Source organism: Salvelinus fontinalis, chromosome 37 (genome assembly GCF_029448725.1).
Source record: "Salvelinus fontinalis isolate EN_2023a chromosome 37, ASM2944872v1, whole genome shotgun sequence".
Classification (NCBI taxonomy): Eukaryota; Metazoa; Chordata; class Actinopteri; order Salmoniformes; family Salmonidae; genus Salvelinus; species Salvelinus fontinalis.
The window spans coordinates 28,526,563-28,540,486 of record NC_074701.1 but is presented as its reverse complement, the minus strand read 5'-3'; the positions used below and the strand labels follow the sequence as shown (position 1 = coordinate 28,540,486).

The 13,924-nt window shown below is 44.6% G+C and overlaps 1 protein-coding gene across 23 annotated transcripts in view; it reads left to right on the top strand.

Moving 5' to 3' along the window:
• Window positions 1-528: 528 nt before the first annotated feature.
• The window catches only part of LOC129836468 (fap1 adhesin-like), a 35,699-nt gene continuing 22,303 nt past the window's right edge, over window positions 529-13,924 (top strand). For 15 of the 23 annotated variants that reach the window (XM_055902697.1, XM_055902683.1, XM_055902690.1 and 12 more), the window contains exons 1-10: window positions 529-553; window positions 3,269-3,343; window positions 3,882-3,916; window positions 4,129-4,202; window positions 4,312-4,494; window positions 4,583-4,843; window positions 4,980-5,098; window positions 6,236-8,403; window positions 8,977-9,063; window positions 9,182-10,454. In XM_055902697.1, coding sequence (XP_055758672.1) covers window positions 6,365-7,381 — 1,017 coding nt within the window. In that variant the 5' untranslated portion in view covers window positions 529-553; window positions 3,269-3,343; window positions 3,882-3,916; ... (3 more) ...; window positions 4,980-5,098; window positions 6,236-6,364 and the 3' untranslated portion in view covers window positions 7,382-8,403; window positions 8,977-9,063; window positions 9,182-10,454. Of the gene's footprint in view, window positions 554-3,268; window positions 3,344-3,847; window positions 3,917-4,128; window positions 4,203-4,311; window positions 4,495-4,582; window positions 4,844-4,979; window positions 5,099-6,235; window positions 8,404-8,976; window positions 9,064-9,181; window positions 10,455-12,265; window positions 13,216-13,924 lie in introns of those variants that run through there. The other 8 variants (XM_055902687.1, XM_055902681.1, XM_055902700.1 and 5 more) reach the window with 7 other exon arrangements.

The window sequence follows — 13,924 nt, the reverse complement described above, 5'->3', positions numbered from 1 at the left end:
CTTTTAAAAATGTAGCTGTTCCAAAGGTCTGCATCAGTGGCTTGTAGGCTGTGTGGGAGCCAGGAGATGCTAAATATGTTTATGTTAATTAACGGTCAATTGCTGGCTTGCTATGTTGTTGAGCTGGCTGTGTAGGTGGTTCATGATGAGGATTGAGCTGCTCGGGTATCAAGTGTTGATTAAATTACTCTTATGCCACGCTGCTAATTACTGTATTGTTTATTAATGGGGATCTGCAGCTGAAGAAGTGTATCAATCTGTACTTTTGCTCTCCCTGATGGACATTGAAAAAAACGTATTGCTCTTAGTGATTTTGAAAGGAGTGATAAGGACAGATGTCTGTTGTCATGGTCAGTCTGTAGTCGCAGAGCCTGTTGTGACCACTTGAATGACTGTCTCTGTGGCCCCTCCCTCTACTGCAGCCCAGATGCTGCGTCCGTGTTTCCTGAGAGCGGAGCCTCCGTGTGTTCCGCTGGCTCAGCAGCTGTCTGAAGTGTGAGGAGGTAGCACCTACCTGCCCGGCATCTGTGAGGGGACCAAACTACTGGTGCTGGTATGCTATCATCATCGTTGTTTATTCTCATACACTGTGTAAATCTTTGCCTCATTATGACAAGGGAAGGAAATATACAGAGCCATATATATCGCTCTGGAAATGTGTAGAATACACTTTTTTCCCCATAAGACATAATGCATGTGGGAGTTTAGAGTTGTCTTGCAATATCAACATCTCCAGTAGGGGGTGCCACTGACATCTGAAAACCCTGCAAGAGAATTAACGTTTACATTAGGGATCATCAACTACACTGCTCAAAAAAATAAAGGGAACACTTAAACAACACAATGTAACTCCAAGTCAATGACACTTCTGTGAAATCAAACTGTCCACTTAGGAAGCAACACTGATGACAGTAAATTTCACATGCTGTTGTGAAAATGGAATAGACAAAAGGTGGAAATTATAGGCAATTAGCAAGACACCCCCAATAAAGGAGTGGTTCTGCAGGTGGTGACCACAGACCACTTCTCAGTTCCTATGCTTCCTGGCTGATGTTTTGGTCACTTTTGAATGCTGGCGGTGCTTTCACTCTAGTGGTAGCATGAGACGGAGTCTACAACCCACACAAGTGGCTCAGGTAGTGCAGCTCATCCAGGATGGCACATCAATGCGAGCTGTGGCAAGAAGGTTTGCTGTGTCTGTCAGCGTAGTGTCCAGAGCATGGAGGCGCTACCAGGAGACAGGCCAGTACATCAGGAGACGTGGAGGAGGCCGTAGGAGGGCAACAACCCAGCAGCAGGACCGGTACCTCCGCCTTAGTGCAAGGAGGTGCACTGCCAGAGCCCTGCAAAATGACCTCCAGCAGGCCACAAATGTGCATGTGTCAGCATATGGTCTCACAAGGGGTCTGAGGATCTCATCTCGGTACCTAATGGCAGTCAGGCGACCTCTGGCAAGCACATGGAGGGCTGTGCGGCCCCACAAAGAAATGCCACCCTACACCATGACTGACCCATCGCCAAACCGGTCATGCTGGAGGATGTTGCAGGCAGCAGAACGTTCTCCACGGTGTCTCCAGACTCTGTCACGTCTGTCACATGTGCTCATGTGCTCAGTGTGAACCTGCTTTCATCTGTGAAGAGCACAGGGCGCCAGTGGCGAATTTGCCAATCTTGGTGTTCTCTGGCAAATGCCAAACGTCCTGCACGGTGTTGGGCTGTAAGCACAACCCCCAACTGTGGATGTCAGGCCCTCATACCACCCTCATGGAGTCTGTTTCTGACCGTTTGAGCAGACACATGCACATTTGTGGCCTGCTGGAGGTCATTTTGCAGGGCGCTGGCAGTGCACCTCCTAGCACAAAGGCGGAGGTATCGGTCCTGCTGCTGGGTTGTTGCCCTCCTACGGCCTCCTCCACGTCTCCTGATGTACTGGCCTGTCTCCTGGTAGCGCCTGCATGCTCTGGACACTACGCTGACAGACACAGCAAACCTTTTTGCCACAGTTCGCATTGATGTGCCATCCTGGATGAACTGCACTACCTGAGCCACTTGTGTGGGTTGTAGACTCCGTCTCATGCTACCACTAGAGTGAGAGCACCGCCAGCATTCAAAAGTGACCAAAACATCAGCCAGGAAGCATAGGAACTGAGAAGTGGTCTGTGGTCACCACCTGCAAAATCACTCCTGTTTTGGGGGGTGTCTTGCTAATTGCCTATAATTTCCACCTTTTGTCTATTCCATTTGCACAACAGCATGTGAAATTTAATGTCAATCAGTGTTGCTTCCTAATTGGACAGTTTGATTTCACAGAAGTGTGATTGACTTGGAGTTACATTGTGTTATTTAAGTGTTCCCTTTATTTTTTTGAGCAGTGTAGTATGCAAATTGACCTTGCTTACATTTGTATACGATCACATATCTCTGTATTATTTATGGGAAAACGTTTTAACAGATTTTCAAAATTAAAATCACTTGGAGCTGATTTGCTGCTGTTTAAAAAAAAATATATATATATATACATTCTTATTGCTGCCAGTTGGGGAATCCTGATTTACGTTGTCCTTGGTGTGAGGAAAGTAGACATCACCTTTGGCTTGGTTAGCTACAGCACAGTTAGAGGACCTCACAATCTGACTGACATGGTTTCATAAATAGTGTTTTGACAATAAGACATTTCTGGATATTTTGAGTGACCAATGTCAAATCATCCTCCCTGGCTTGGTTGGCAGTCCCTAGCCCCAGTGGAGCCAATGGTAGGTCAGGCTCTAATAGGATCTCCTTGTTAAAGGGGTCATCAAGCAATGACACGCATGCTCTGTTTAAATGTCAAATGGCTATGATATAATGCTTCATGCTAGGGAGAGAGGGAAACATTTGTCTTGTGTGTAAAGACAGAGGGATGTATGTGTGAGTAAGACTGTGCACGTGTGAAAGCGCACTGTTGTATTTGTGTTTGTGTGTGTGTGTGTGTGTGTACTCTATAATTAAGCCCAGGTCGGATGGAGGGCTGAATCAGGTGGGTGGGGTGGAGGAGACTGTGCTGATGACCAGGCCTTGTGCGTCTTTTCCCATCAGGCTAAGTAAGGTGACTCATGTCACTGCTGAGAGACTGACAGCCTGTCATGCAATTACAGAATCTATTTACCCCATCACTGTCTATCTCTGTCTCTCGCTTTCTCTCTCTCTCACTCCCCATCTCTCGGTCTGTGTCTCAACAGACCAGACGCTGACGTTTGTTTCTGTCTTCCTCTGCCTCTTTCTCTCCCAGCTACGCCCTGTACATGATTGGAAATGGCAATGCCACTTCAGTTGATGTTTCGAAGTATCTAGCCAAGCTCTCCAGGTGGGTTTCTGTGTGTGTCGGATTAATGAACAGTGTGCCCCCAAGATGACGAACAACCATCCCCGTGACATGCCTTACACATTGCCCACATGCCTCCAACATGCATGTCACTGAAGAGGTTGAAAGGCATTTGTACCATGTCTCCATCCTCGAGTTCATTTGGCCGTTGTTATATTGTATTTAGCATCATATGACACAAAATGCATCATACGATGATGATTTCTCTATTTTGAAAGTTATATTTCTTAAACTTGATTGCTGACAAGCAAAACATTTTGGGACTATATCAACAATGGACTAATGAAACAAATACCAAAAGATAATTTTGGGGTGGAACTTTCCTTTAATTAAGTCTCCAAATACATCATTTTTGGCATTTTGGAAAGAAGTATGCATTCTGGTGATGATTGTGAGGCTGAAAGGCCTCTTGGCTTCTTTTGTCGTTCCCCTGTTTTCTCTGATGACCCATTTCACACTTCCTGTTCTGTGACAACTGACCTACAGCCCTCACGTGGCATCTCTCATCTTACTCTCACAGGCCAGAAGAAAACTAATTGCAGCAGCATTGAGGAGGTAAAAACTTACATTTAGCCTGAATCAGTTCCTTCTTCGACTATTGATTCCCTATAAAGCCTCAAGAAGGGTTCACTCGCTTTATGTCCCACTAGTAATAGTAACAACTACGAACTAGACTCTTTTCCCAAGGTTTTAACCATGCTTTTCCAAATTAAGACTTCATTTTCACTGTCAACTCTACACATTTGCAATCCCTATTTCTTTTCCAGACATAGCAGTATGAAGCCTGACGCTCCAAATTAAAGTTTGGCTGAAAAGCTTGTTGTTTGGCTAACATCAGCAGGTAAGACTCTACATTAGGGCTAGAAACATCTCCACAGCCTGTCTAATGTTGCTATGTTATAGAGACTTTGCTAGTGTGAGACTCTGTTACATTTATGTTATGTGTTTAGGTTTCACATTGAAAGACCTGGAATCCATGCTCTTTGGTGTGGCTCTGCCCATCAGATGCCATCTACCAGTGTCGAGAGCAACCCTGCTCTGACTGGTCAGAGGTTGCATGCCTGTTGATTGGGCGAAAGGACCTCACCAAGAAAGCACACAAAGTTACCGTGGCCAAAGGCAAAGCTGTATGTGTGAGTTTGGGGGGTTATTGGATAGTTTGGGCTTCATCCTTTACAACCTTGTGGATTTGGAGTTGATGTTTGTGTGTGTGTGTTTTAGTGTGTGTGTGCGGTCCGGGGCTGATGCTGGAGGCTCCAGCCACCACAGAGGCAGACGATAAGGAGGTTGGTATGAGTGATCTGAACCAGGATGTGATAGGTCTCATCTGGGGCCAGGAGCTGCATATCCAGGAGGCCAGACATCTCCTCCAGAGCTCCCGACCAGTCAGGCTCAGCGAGGTCCACCTGGCCGAGGTCAGCGACATTGTTCAAGTGATGGCAGCTATCCTAGATTACCTCATTCAGAAGCAGACTGGCCCAGGTTATAGACTATATCCATGAATAATCTGATTAGTTTCAAGCATGTACTGTAGGTTTGCTCTGTAGTTAGCATTTGGTCTGTAGTTGTGCTGACTTGTTCTGATGCTCCTCCTTCCCTCTGCTTTCTCTCTGGGCAGACTGCTGCAGCTGTGCCAGCGTTCCATGGCTCTGCCAGTGGGCAGAGGCCTGTTGACTCTCTTCTCCTACCACCCTGTGTCAACAGAGCCCCTACCTGTGCCTAAACTCAACCTTACTGGTACTGCATCCCTCAGGCCTTTCTCATACCTGTGTACGTTTCTGTCTGAGAGGAGGTGTCTATGTAGGGTGTCCAATCAAAAATGCCTATTTTGACCAATGAGTAAAAAAAATGTCAATTGTGTAGATAATCCTCTATAAAAACCAATGGTCCAAACATCATGTCTCTATCATAATCCGTTCAAAAGGTATTGGAGTTTATAACCTTGTAGGATGGCCAAAATTAGGGTGACTAAATCAATGAATTATTTTCATATTTTAGTATATGCTTTTCATAGGAATTCGAACTTCCTCTTCTTTTACAAAGATTTCTCACAAAAACGAGCGCATCTCTGTGAAATGTGAACGGAGCACTGAGTGTATACCAAGTTTTTAAAAATGTATTTTTAAATTTCATTCAGCTCGTGTCATGCTAATTTAGCATTTTGTGACCCCCGGAAACAACTTTATAGAAGACCACCACTACATGTAAAATCCTCAAGTCACTGCAAGAAGGCAACACCGCTCTGTCAACAGAGCTCGCTGCTTATTATCAGATTTATTAGCTTACGAAATCTAACTTTTTGGATATAATGTTAATTACAAGCCAGAGAAAGACCCCACAGAACGATTAAGAACATGAATAAAATCATATTTGTCTTGGTAAAATGTATTTTATAACATAAGGAAGTGAAATTTCATCACCAAAGCTTGTTTTCACCCCCTCCGGGCGGAGTGGGTGGACGCCTAGTCTGTGTCTTCAAACACGTTAACAGAACTAGCTATGACAAAGCATCAAGTACAGGAGTATGTTGTTTTTCCTTTGAAGGTCTTTGAAGATCTGAGTAAAAAGGCTTTACTCCGTCTATATAAGGTCTATGTCTGGGTGCGTTTTGAACATCAGCCCACAAGAAAGCTCACAAAAGGCTCACTTCAGTAAGTCTGGAGCCATAATTATAGCTGATTAAGTGTTTTAGGGCAAGGCAAATAATGCAATGTGTGTGATCACTCTGCCGAGCAGAAATGTATTTAGAGCCCAGCAGGCCATGTTTACATTGGTCTTTGGTGCCAATGTGATTGTGGTCTGAATGTAAGTCGAGAATGCATGCGTGTAGGATTGATCACAATCTGATATGGAATGCTGTGTTTCTGGTGGTAGATCTGAACAGCGGGAACATTGACCTTCCTCCCAACATGACAAGCTGGTCCAGCTTTCACAACGGGTTGGCTGCAGGCCTGAAAATCGCCCCGGGCCTCCCAGGTGGACTCTGCCTGCATTGCCTACAACATGCCCAAGAGCCCTGATCAGGCTAACGAGTACACAGGCTTCATGTCTCTGGGCCTCAACGGACACCTCAGCAAGCTGGCCACACTCAACATACATGACTTCTTCACCGAGGTGAGACACACACGGCGCAGAGACACACGGCGCAAAGACACACGGCGCAGAGACACACGGCGCAGAGACACACGGCGCAGAGACACACGGCGCAGAGACACACGGCGCAGAGACACACGGCGCAGAGACACACGGCGCAGAGACACACGGCGCAGTCAGTCAGTCAGTCGCAGTCAGTCAGTCAGTCGCAGTCAGTCAGTCAGTCGCAGTCAGTCAGTCAGTCGCAGTCAGTCAGTCAGTCGCAGTCAGTCAGTCAGTCGCAGTCAGTCAGTCGCAGTCAGTCAGTCAGTCAGTCGCACGCACACAGTCAGTCAGTCGCACGCACACAGTCAGTCGCACGCACACAGTCAGTCAGTCGCACGCACGCACACAGTCAGTGAGTCGCACGCACACAGTCAGTCAGTCAGTCAGTCGCACACAGTCAGTCAGTCAGTCAGTCGCACGCACACAGTCAGTCAGTCAGTCGCACGCACACAGTCAGTCAGTCAGTCAGTCACAGTCAGTCAGTCAGTCGCAGTCAGTCAGTCAGTCGCAGTCAGTCAGTCAGTCGCACGCACACAGTCAGTCGCACGCACACAGTCAGTCAGTCAGTCGCACGCACGCACACAGTCAGTCAGTCGCACGCACGCACACAGTCAGTCAGTCAGTCGCACGCACGCACACAGTCAGTCAGTCGCACGCACGCACACAGTCAGTCAGTCAGTCAGTCAGCCAGTCAGTCAGTCAGTCAGTCGCACGCACACAGTCAGTCAGTCAGTCAGTCGCACGCACACAGTCAGTCAGTCAGTCAGCCAGCCAGCCAGCCAGTCAGTCAGTCAGCCAGCCAGCCAGCCAGCCAGCCAGCCAGTCAGTCAGTCAGGTTTTCGCTCAACACAAACCAATTCCATTCTGCAGTCCTCATTCTGAGAACGGCCAGTAAAGCCACCAGCTGCTCTGGGGTTGAGTGAAGTCGTGTAGTTTTTCTCATTAAGTGTTTTTAAGATTTCTCTAGATTGCATTGGTTTTAGAAGAATTAGTCTCTGAGCATCCTGTTATTTTTCTCACATGAAAGTGGGAAGGTCTCCGTGCGCTCAGAGGAGAGTTTCACTTTGACTTTACCCTGGCAGTGACACATAGCAACTTTCTCATTTCTACTAAAGAAGGCCACGTGGTCATATCTATCACATCTCTTAGCTCAGGGAAGATCAGTGGTTATTTACTAGAATATATATAGTAATCAGTTTTACTACTATTCTCATTCTTGCTAGTATTTCACCTCTGCCAGGAAAGATAAGCCTATATTTGACCACAGCAACGTGTGACATTTTTAAGGTCTACTGCTGTTACTGTTATTGTCTAATACAGCAGCCTTTGATAGGTGAAAATTAATGTTGAATGATTTAAGTATGAAAAGGGTCAGGTGATTTATGCAAAATTAGTACTTTCAAATATTCTCATTAGTTTCCTTTGTCATTTGTGTGATGATGGAGAAAACAACTACTTTCATTCAGTGTAGTTTGGTTCCTCCAAAAAGAGGAACAGGCTGAAAAATTGTCCTCACTCAGCATATGTTGAGCAAAGAGCTGTGATCTGTTATAACCTTGTTGTTTTATACCCAATCCCCATTCAGCCCTACAGTCACTCATTCAAGTCATAATCTCTCTGTTATTAAACAAGTGAACCACGCTGAGTAGGAAGTCCATGGAGGACTAAATAAAATGGCTGCCATGACATGACGAGCATCGGGCTGCTACTGGGTGTGTCTACAGTCAAGCTGAGAAACATGGGACGTGTCAATCACCCACCTGCAGAGCATCCACATTCCCGCACTGCTCCCACCCACCTCCACTGAGCTAGACGTACCGCACAACGTGCAGGTGGCGGCTGTGCTGGGCATCGGCCTGGTCTTCCAGGACACGGGCCACCGCCACAACGCAGAGGTGTGATCGGTTAGTAAGACCTACGTCTCGAATAACATACATTGTTGTCCCATAGGGATATTTAATTTGCAGGGAGGATGACCCACTATAAAATACACAAACTGTTTTGAATCTCATCTCATGTCATATCAGCATCTTAATTAGCATGTGTTATGTCAGCCCTTATAAAGCACATTCTTTTTGGATATAGATAGCCTATAGTGCTGGTCACATTTAGAAATGTACCCTACATAAGGAACTGTTAGGTCACCATTTATGACTTTTTTAAAAATACATTTGATTGACTTTACCATATCATAAGCTAACACATATTTTTTTTAATGTCTGGATTGCTGAAGGGATGCTCAGTCTTAGGAATGTACAACTGAAATTAAAAAAATCTTTCAGGGCGGAAGCTCAATAACCTTAAACTGTCTTTTTTGCCTACACGTTTTGGAGCCAGCTTAATCCTCAAAGCTACATTTTCTCAAGAAAAGAATAGAAATATATATAATTGAAGTAAAACAAATGTGGTGTTTACTCTGAAATGCGGCAGCAATAAATATCATTGAAGTGAATAGATGATGTTGCGTCTTCCTGCAGGTGGACTCCCCCTGGTCCTGAGATGGAGTACTGCACAGACAGAGAGCCCTACTCCTTGGCCTGGCCCTGGGTATGGTCTGGCTGGAGGTATGTCTAGTAGATCACACTGCACTTCCCTTACTGTAAAGCTGACAGTGTTTCCTTGTACATTTTGTTTTTAAATACTTTTATTTTATTTTTGATCCTGCGGCTCTGTTGGGCTTAGTTGCTGTGAGCGCTGCTGTCTGTCCCGGGGTCCTGACAGATTCCGCATAGGGGAAGAGACACGGAAGCCCAGCTAGCCTAGCTGGCTCGGTGGTCTCAAATGGAGGTCGCTATTAAACGTTTCCAGTGCTGCAGGAGCTGTGTTGACTTTGCTTTGTTCCGGGACAATGTGGACCGCGCTGACTTTTAATGTACCAACTGCTTTCTTGCGGAGGACTACAGGGTCAAAGTGGATACTCTTAGCAAGCAGGTAGCAAACCTACACAAGCTGCTGGGGAATCCACGCGCCGGTCTGGTGGAAGTGTCGCCGCCGTGTCGGCTCTCCACAGCCGACTGGCCGGTGCTCAGCAGGGATCCATCCCCGAAGGGGCCTCCCCCATCCCTGGAGAACGGAGCTGTTCTCAACCCAACAAACCAGCCATGGAGGGACGTCACTCGCCGTGGAAGTCGAAGAAAGCATCCTATGGCAACAGGGGTTTCCATGGAGATATTAAGCCTGGACCTGACACAGAAATGACTTTGCCGCCCTGGATCCAGAGGTTCCTGCGCCTTCTTCCTTAGGGGCTTCCCATTCAAGATCGGATCCGGAGGTACCTGCGTCTTCATCTCCTGTTCTGTCTCTCTCTCCGGTGGCTTCGACCTCTGGTTCAGATCCCTAGAGCTCCCACAATCATCAGCCCGTGAGGCTGCCTGGTAGACTGGCCCATTCAACATCACCAGCTGTCATCATAGGCAGCTCTATGGTGAGAAACATCTCGGTCACCAAGGCAAAAACCCTGTGCTACCCAAGAGCACGAGTACAGGACATCACAAGGCTGCTTCCGACTTTTCTACCACAGAATGCGGGAGCTGACGCTGTCGTAGTTCATGTGGGGTCAAACGACATCAGAAGGGCTAGCTCGGAACGTTTGAAAATGGATTTTAAAGAACTGATTTTAGCATAATTTCAGATCCAATACCAATGTTGGGCCGTGGGTGTGAAAGATTCAGCAGGTTACTGGCATTACACATCTGGCTTAAAGATTACCGTAGCTCTGCTGGAGTCACTTTTATTGATAACTTTGACACCTTCTGGAAACAGAAGATACAGGAATGACGGAGTCCATCCAAATCATCTTGGCTCCTGGACTCTGTCCACGGATTTCAAGGCTGCGTAGAAACAAGGACTTATCAATGACCCAAGACCAGCTCAGTTAATCCCTACCATTGTGACAATGAGTCGTCATAATGCTGCATCAAATGTACATTATCCTAGGGGCGTTGGCAGATGCAATGTAAGTAACTTTAATTTATGTTCCCCTAATTGCGCTGAATACCTCTGTTGCTCCTACAGCGATTGTATGCAGTAATCATGGGCCTATGAATCAGTTATACTGTTAGCACTGACACAGTGTGCCCTAGTAGGAAGACCACTGTGTGCAGCTCACCCTGCAACATCAGCTCCAATATAAATAACATGAGCAAGTCTACTTCTGATCAGCTTCCCAGTAAAGCATTAAAAACAATCAAGCAACCCAGAAAAGTGATAAAAATGCTTGCTTGTAACAGATGACATTCATATTCTGACTATCTCTGAAACTCACGTAGATAATACCTTTGATGATACAATGGTAGCAATACATGGTTATAACATCTACCGAAAAGACAGAAATGCCAACGGGAGTGGTGTTGCGGTCTATATTCAGAACCACATTCTTGTAAAGCTTATAGACGATCTCATGTTTAACACTGTTGAAGTAATATGGCTACAGGTTCATCTGCCTCACCTTAAGCCCATTATTGTGGGAAGCTGCTATAGACCACCAAGTGCTAACAGTCTGGATAATACGTGTGAAATGCTTGATAATGTATGTGATATCAATAGAGAAGTATATTTTCTGGGTGATTTAAATATTGACTGGCTCTCATCAATCTGCCCACTCAAGAAAAAACTTTAAACTGTAACCAGTGCGTGCAACCTGATTCAGGTTGTTAGTCAAGCTACTAGGGTATTTACAGACAGCACAGGAATGAAATCATCAACATGTATTGATCACATCTTTACTAATGCTTTAAAGCAGTATCCAAGGATGTAGTGATCACAATATAGTAGCCATATCTAGGAAAACCAAAGTTCCAAAGGCTGGGCCTAATATAGTGTATGAGATCAAAGTTTATTTGCCACGTGCGCCGAATACAACAGGTGGTAGACTTTACAGTGAAATGCTTACTTACAGGCCCTAACCAACAGTGCGATTATTAAGTAAAGAAATAGGTATTAGGTGAACAATAGATTAGTAAAAAAATAAATACAACAGTAAAAAGACAATGAAAAATAACAGTAGCGAGGCTATATACAGTCGCGAGGCTATATACAGGCACCAGTTAGTCGGGCTAATTGAGTTAGTATGTACATGTAGGTATGGTTAAAGTGACTATGCATATATGATAAACAGAGAGTAGCAGTAGCATAAAAATGAGGTGTTGATGGGTGGCGGGACACAATGCAGATAGTCCGGGTAGCCAATGTGTGGGGGCACCGGTTAGTCAGGCTAATTGAGGTAGTATGTACATGTGAGTATGGTTAAAGTGACTATGCAAATATGATAAACGGAGAGTAGCAGCAGCGTAAAAGAGGGGTGGGCAATGCAAATAGTCCGGGAAGCTATTTGATTACTTATTCAGGAGTCTTATGGCTTGGGGGTAAAAACTGTTGAGAAGCCTTTTGGTCCTAGACTTGGCGCTCCTGTACCGCTTGCCATGCGGTAGTAGAGAGAACATTCTATGACTGGGGTGGCTGGGGTTGTTGACAATTTTTAGGTCCTTCCTCTGACACCGCCTGGTGTAGAGGTCCTGGTTGGCAGGCAGCTTAGTCCTCAGTGATGTACTGAGCTGTACGCACTACCCTCAGTAGTGCCTTGTGGTCGGAGGCCGAGCAATTGCTGTACCAGGTAGTGATGCAACCAGTCAGGATGCTCTCGATGTTGCAGCTGTAGAACCTTTTGAGGATCTGAGGACCCATACCAAATCTTTTAGGTTTCCTGAGGGGGAATAGGCTTTGTCGTGCCCTCTTCACAACTGTCTTGGTGTGTTTGGACCATTCTAGTTTGTTGGTGATGTGGACACCAAGGAACTGGAGGCTCTCAACCTGCTCCACTGCAGCCCTGTCAAGGTCATACAATAAGTTTTGTAGTGATTTATATGTTGTTGTTGTACTTGACACATTTATGAAATTGCTTGCTCCAGTTACTAATAAGCACGCACCCATTAAGAAATTGACTGTAAAACGTTTAAATCCCCTTGGATTGATGAGGAATTAAAAACTTGTATGGTTGAGAGGGATGAGGCAAAAGGTATGGTAAATAAGTCTGTCAGCACAACCGATTTGGCAAACGTACTGCAAATTAAGAAATCATGTGACTATCTAGATAGGATCTAGATACATTTGCTATCCTCTCTGGATTAAAACCAAATTATGATAAATGTACCATATTACGTATTGGATCACTAAAAAATACACATTTTACATTGCCATGTAGTTTACCAATTAAATGGTCTGACGGTGATGTGGACATACTCGGTATACAAATCCCAAAAGAAAGAAATGATCTCACTCCATGTCACGCCCTGGCCTTAGTATTCTTTGTTTTCTTTATTATTTTAGTTAGGTCAGGGTGTGACATGGGGAATGTTTTTGTTTTGTTGGTTTTGGGTGTTTTTTATGGTATAGGGGTTGTTGTATAATATATGGGTTTGTGTGGAGTACAGGTGTCTAGTGTTGTCTATGTATGTTTAGTTGTCTAGGAGAGTCTATGGTTGCCTGAATGAGTTCCCAATTAGAGACAGCTGATTTCGGTTGTCTCTGATTGGGAGCCTTATTTAGGGTAGCCATAGGCTCTCATTGGTTGTGGGTAATTGTCTATGTCAGAACGTTTGTAGCCTGTTGTATGTGCACAACGTTTGTAGCTTCACGGTCGTTTTGTTGTTTTTGTTAAAGTGTTTTGTGTCGTGTTCATCTTCGTGTTGTTTAATAAAAGAAGATGGCTTATTTTCCAACTGCTGCATTTTGGTCTGTCAATCCGCCACACGATCGTGACACTCCAATAAATTTTTATAGAAAGTTAGCAAAAATAGATAAGATCTTGCTACCATGGAAAGGAAAATACCTGTCTATTTGTGGGAAAATCACCCTGATTAACTCTTTAATCCTATCACAGTTTACCTATTTGCTTATGGTTTTGCCTACACCTAGTGACCTGCTTTTTAAATTATATGAACAAAAAATATTCAATTTTATTTGGAACGGCAAGCCAGATCAAATTAAAAGGGCCTTTTTATATAACGAATATGAATTCGGAGGGCAGAAATTATTAAATATTAAAGCATTAGACCTCTCACTAAAGGCATCAGTCATACAAAAGTTATACTTAAATCCAAACTGGTTCTCTAGTAGATTGGTACGAATGTCTCATCCTATGTTCAAGAAGGGCCTTTTTCCCTTTATTCAGATTACACCTGCTCACTTTCGGTTGCTTGAAAAGGAAATAATTTCCAAAATATCTTTATTTTTTAAACAAGCCTTAGAAAGTTGGTTGCAATTTCAGTTTAATCCACCTGAAAGGACGGAACAAATAGTACAACAAATCTTGTGGTTAAATTCAAATATAGTAATTGATAAAAAAAAACTGTATTTATCGAAGAAATGTTTAAAAAAGGTATAATTTTTGTGAATGATATCATAAATAGGACTGGTGGAGTAATGTCA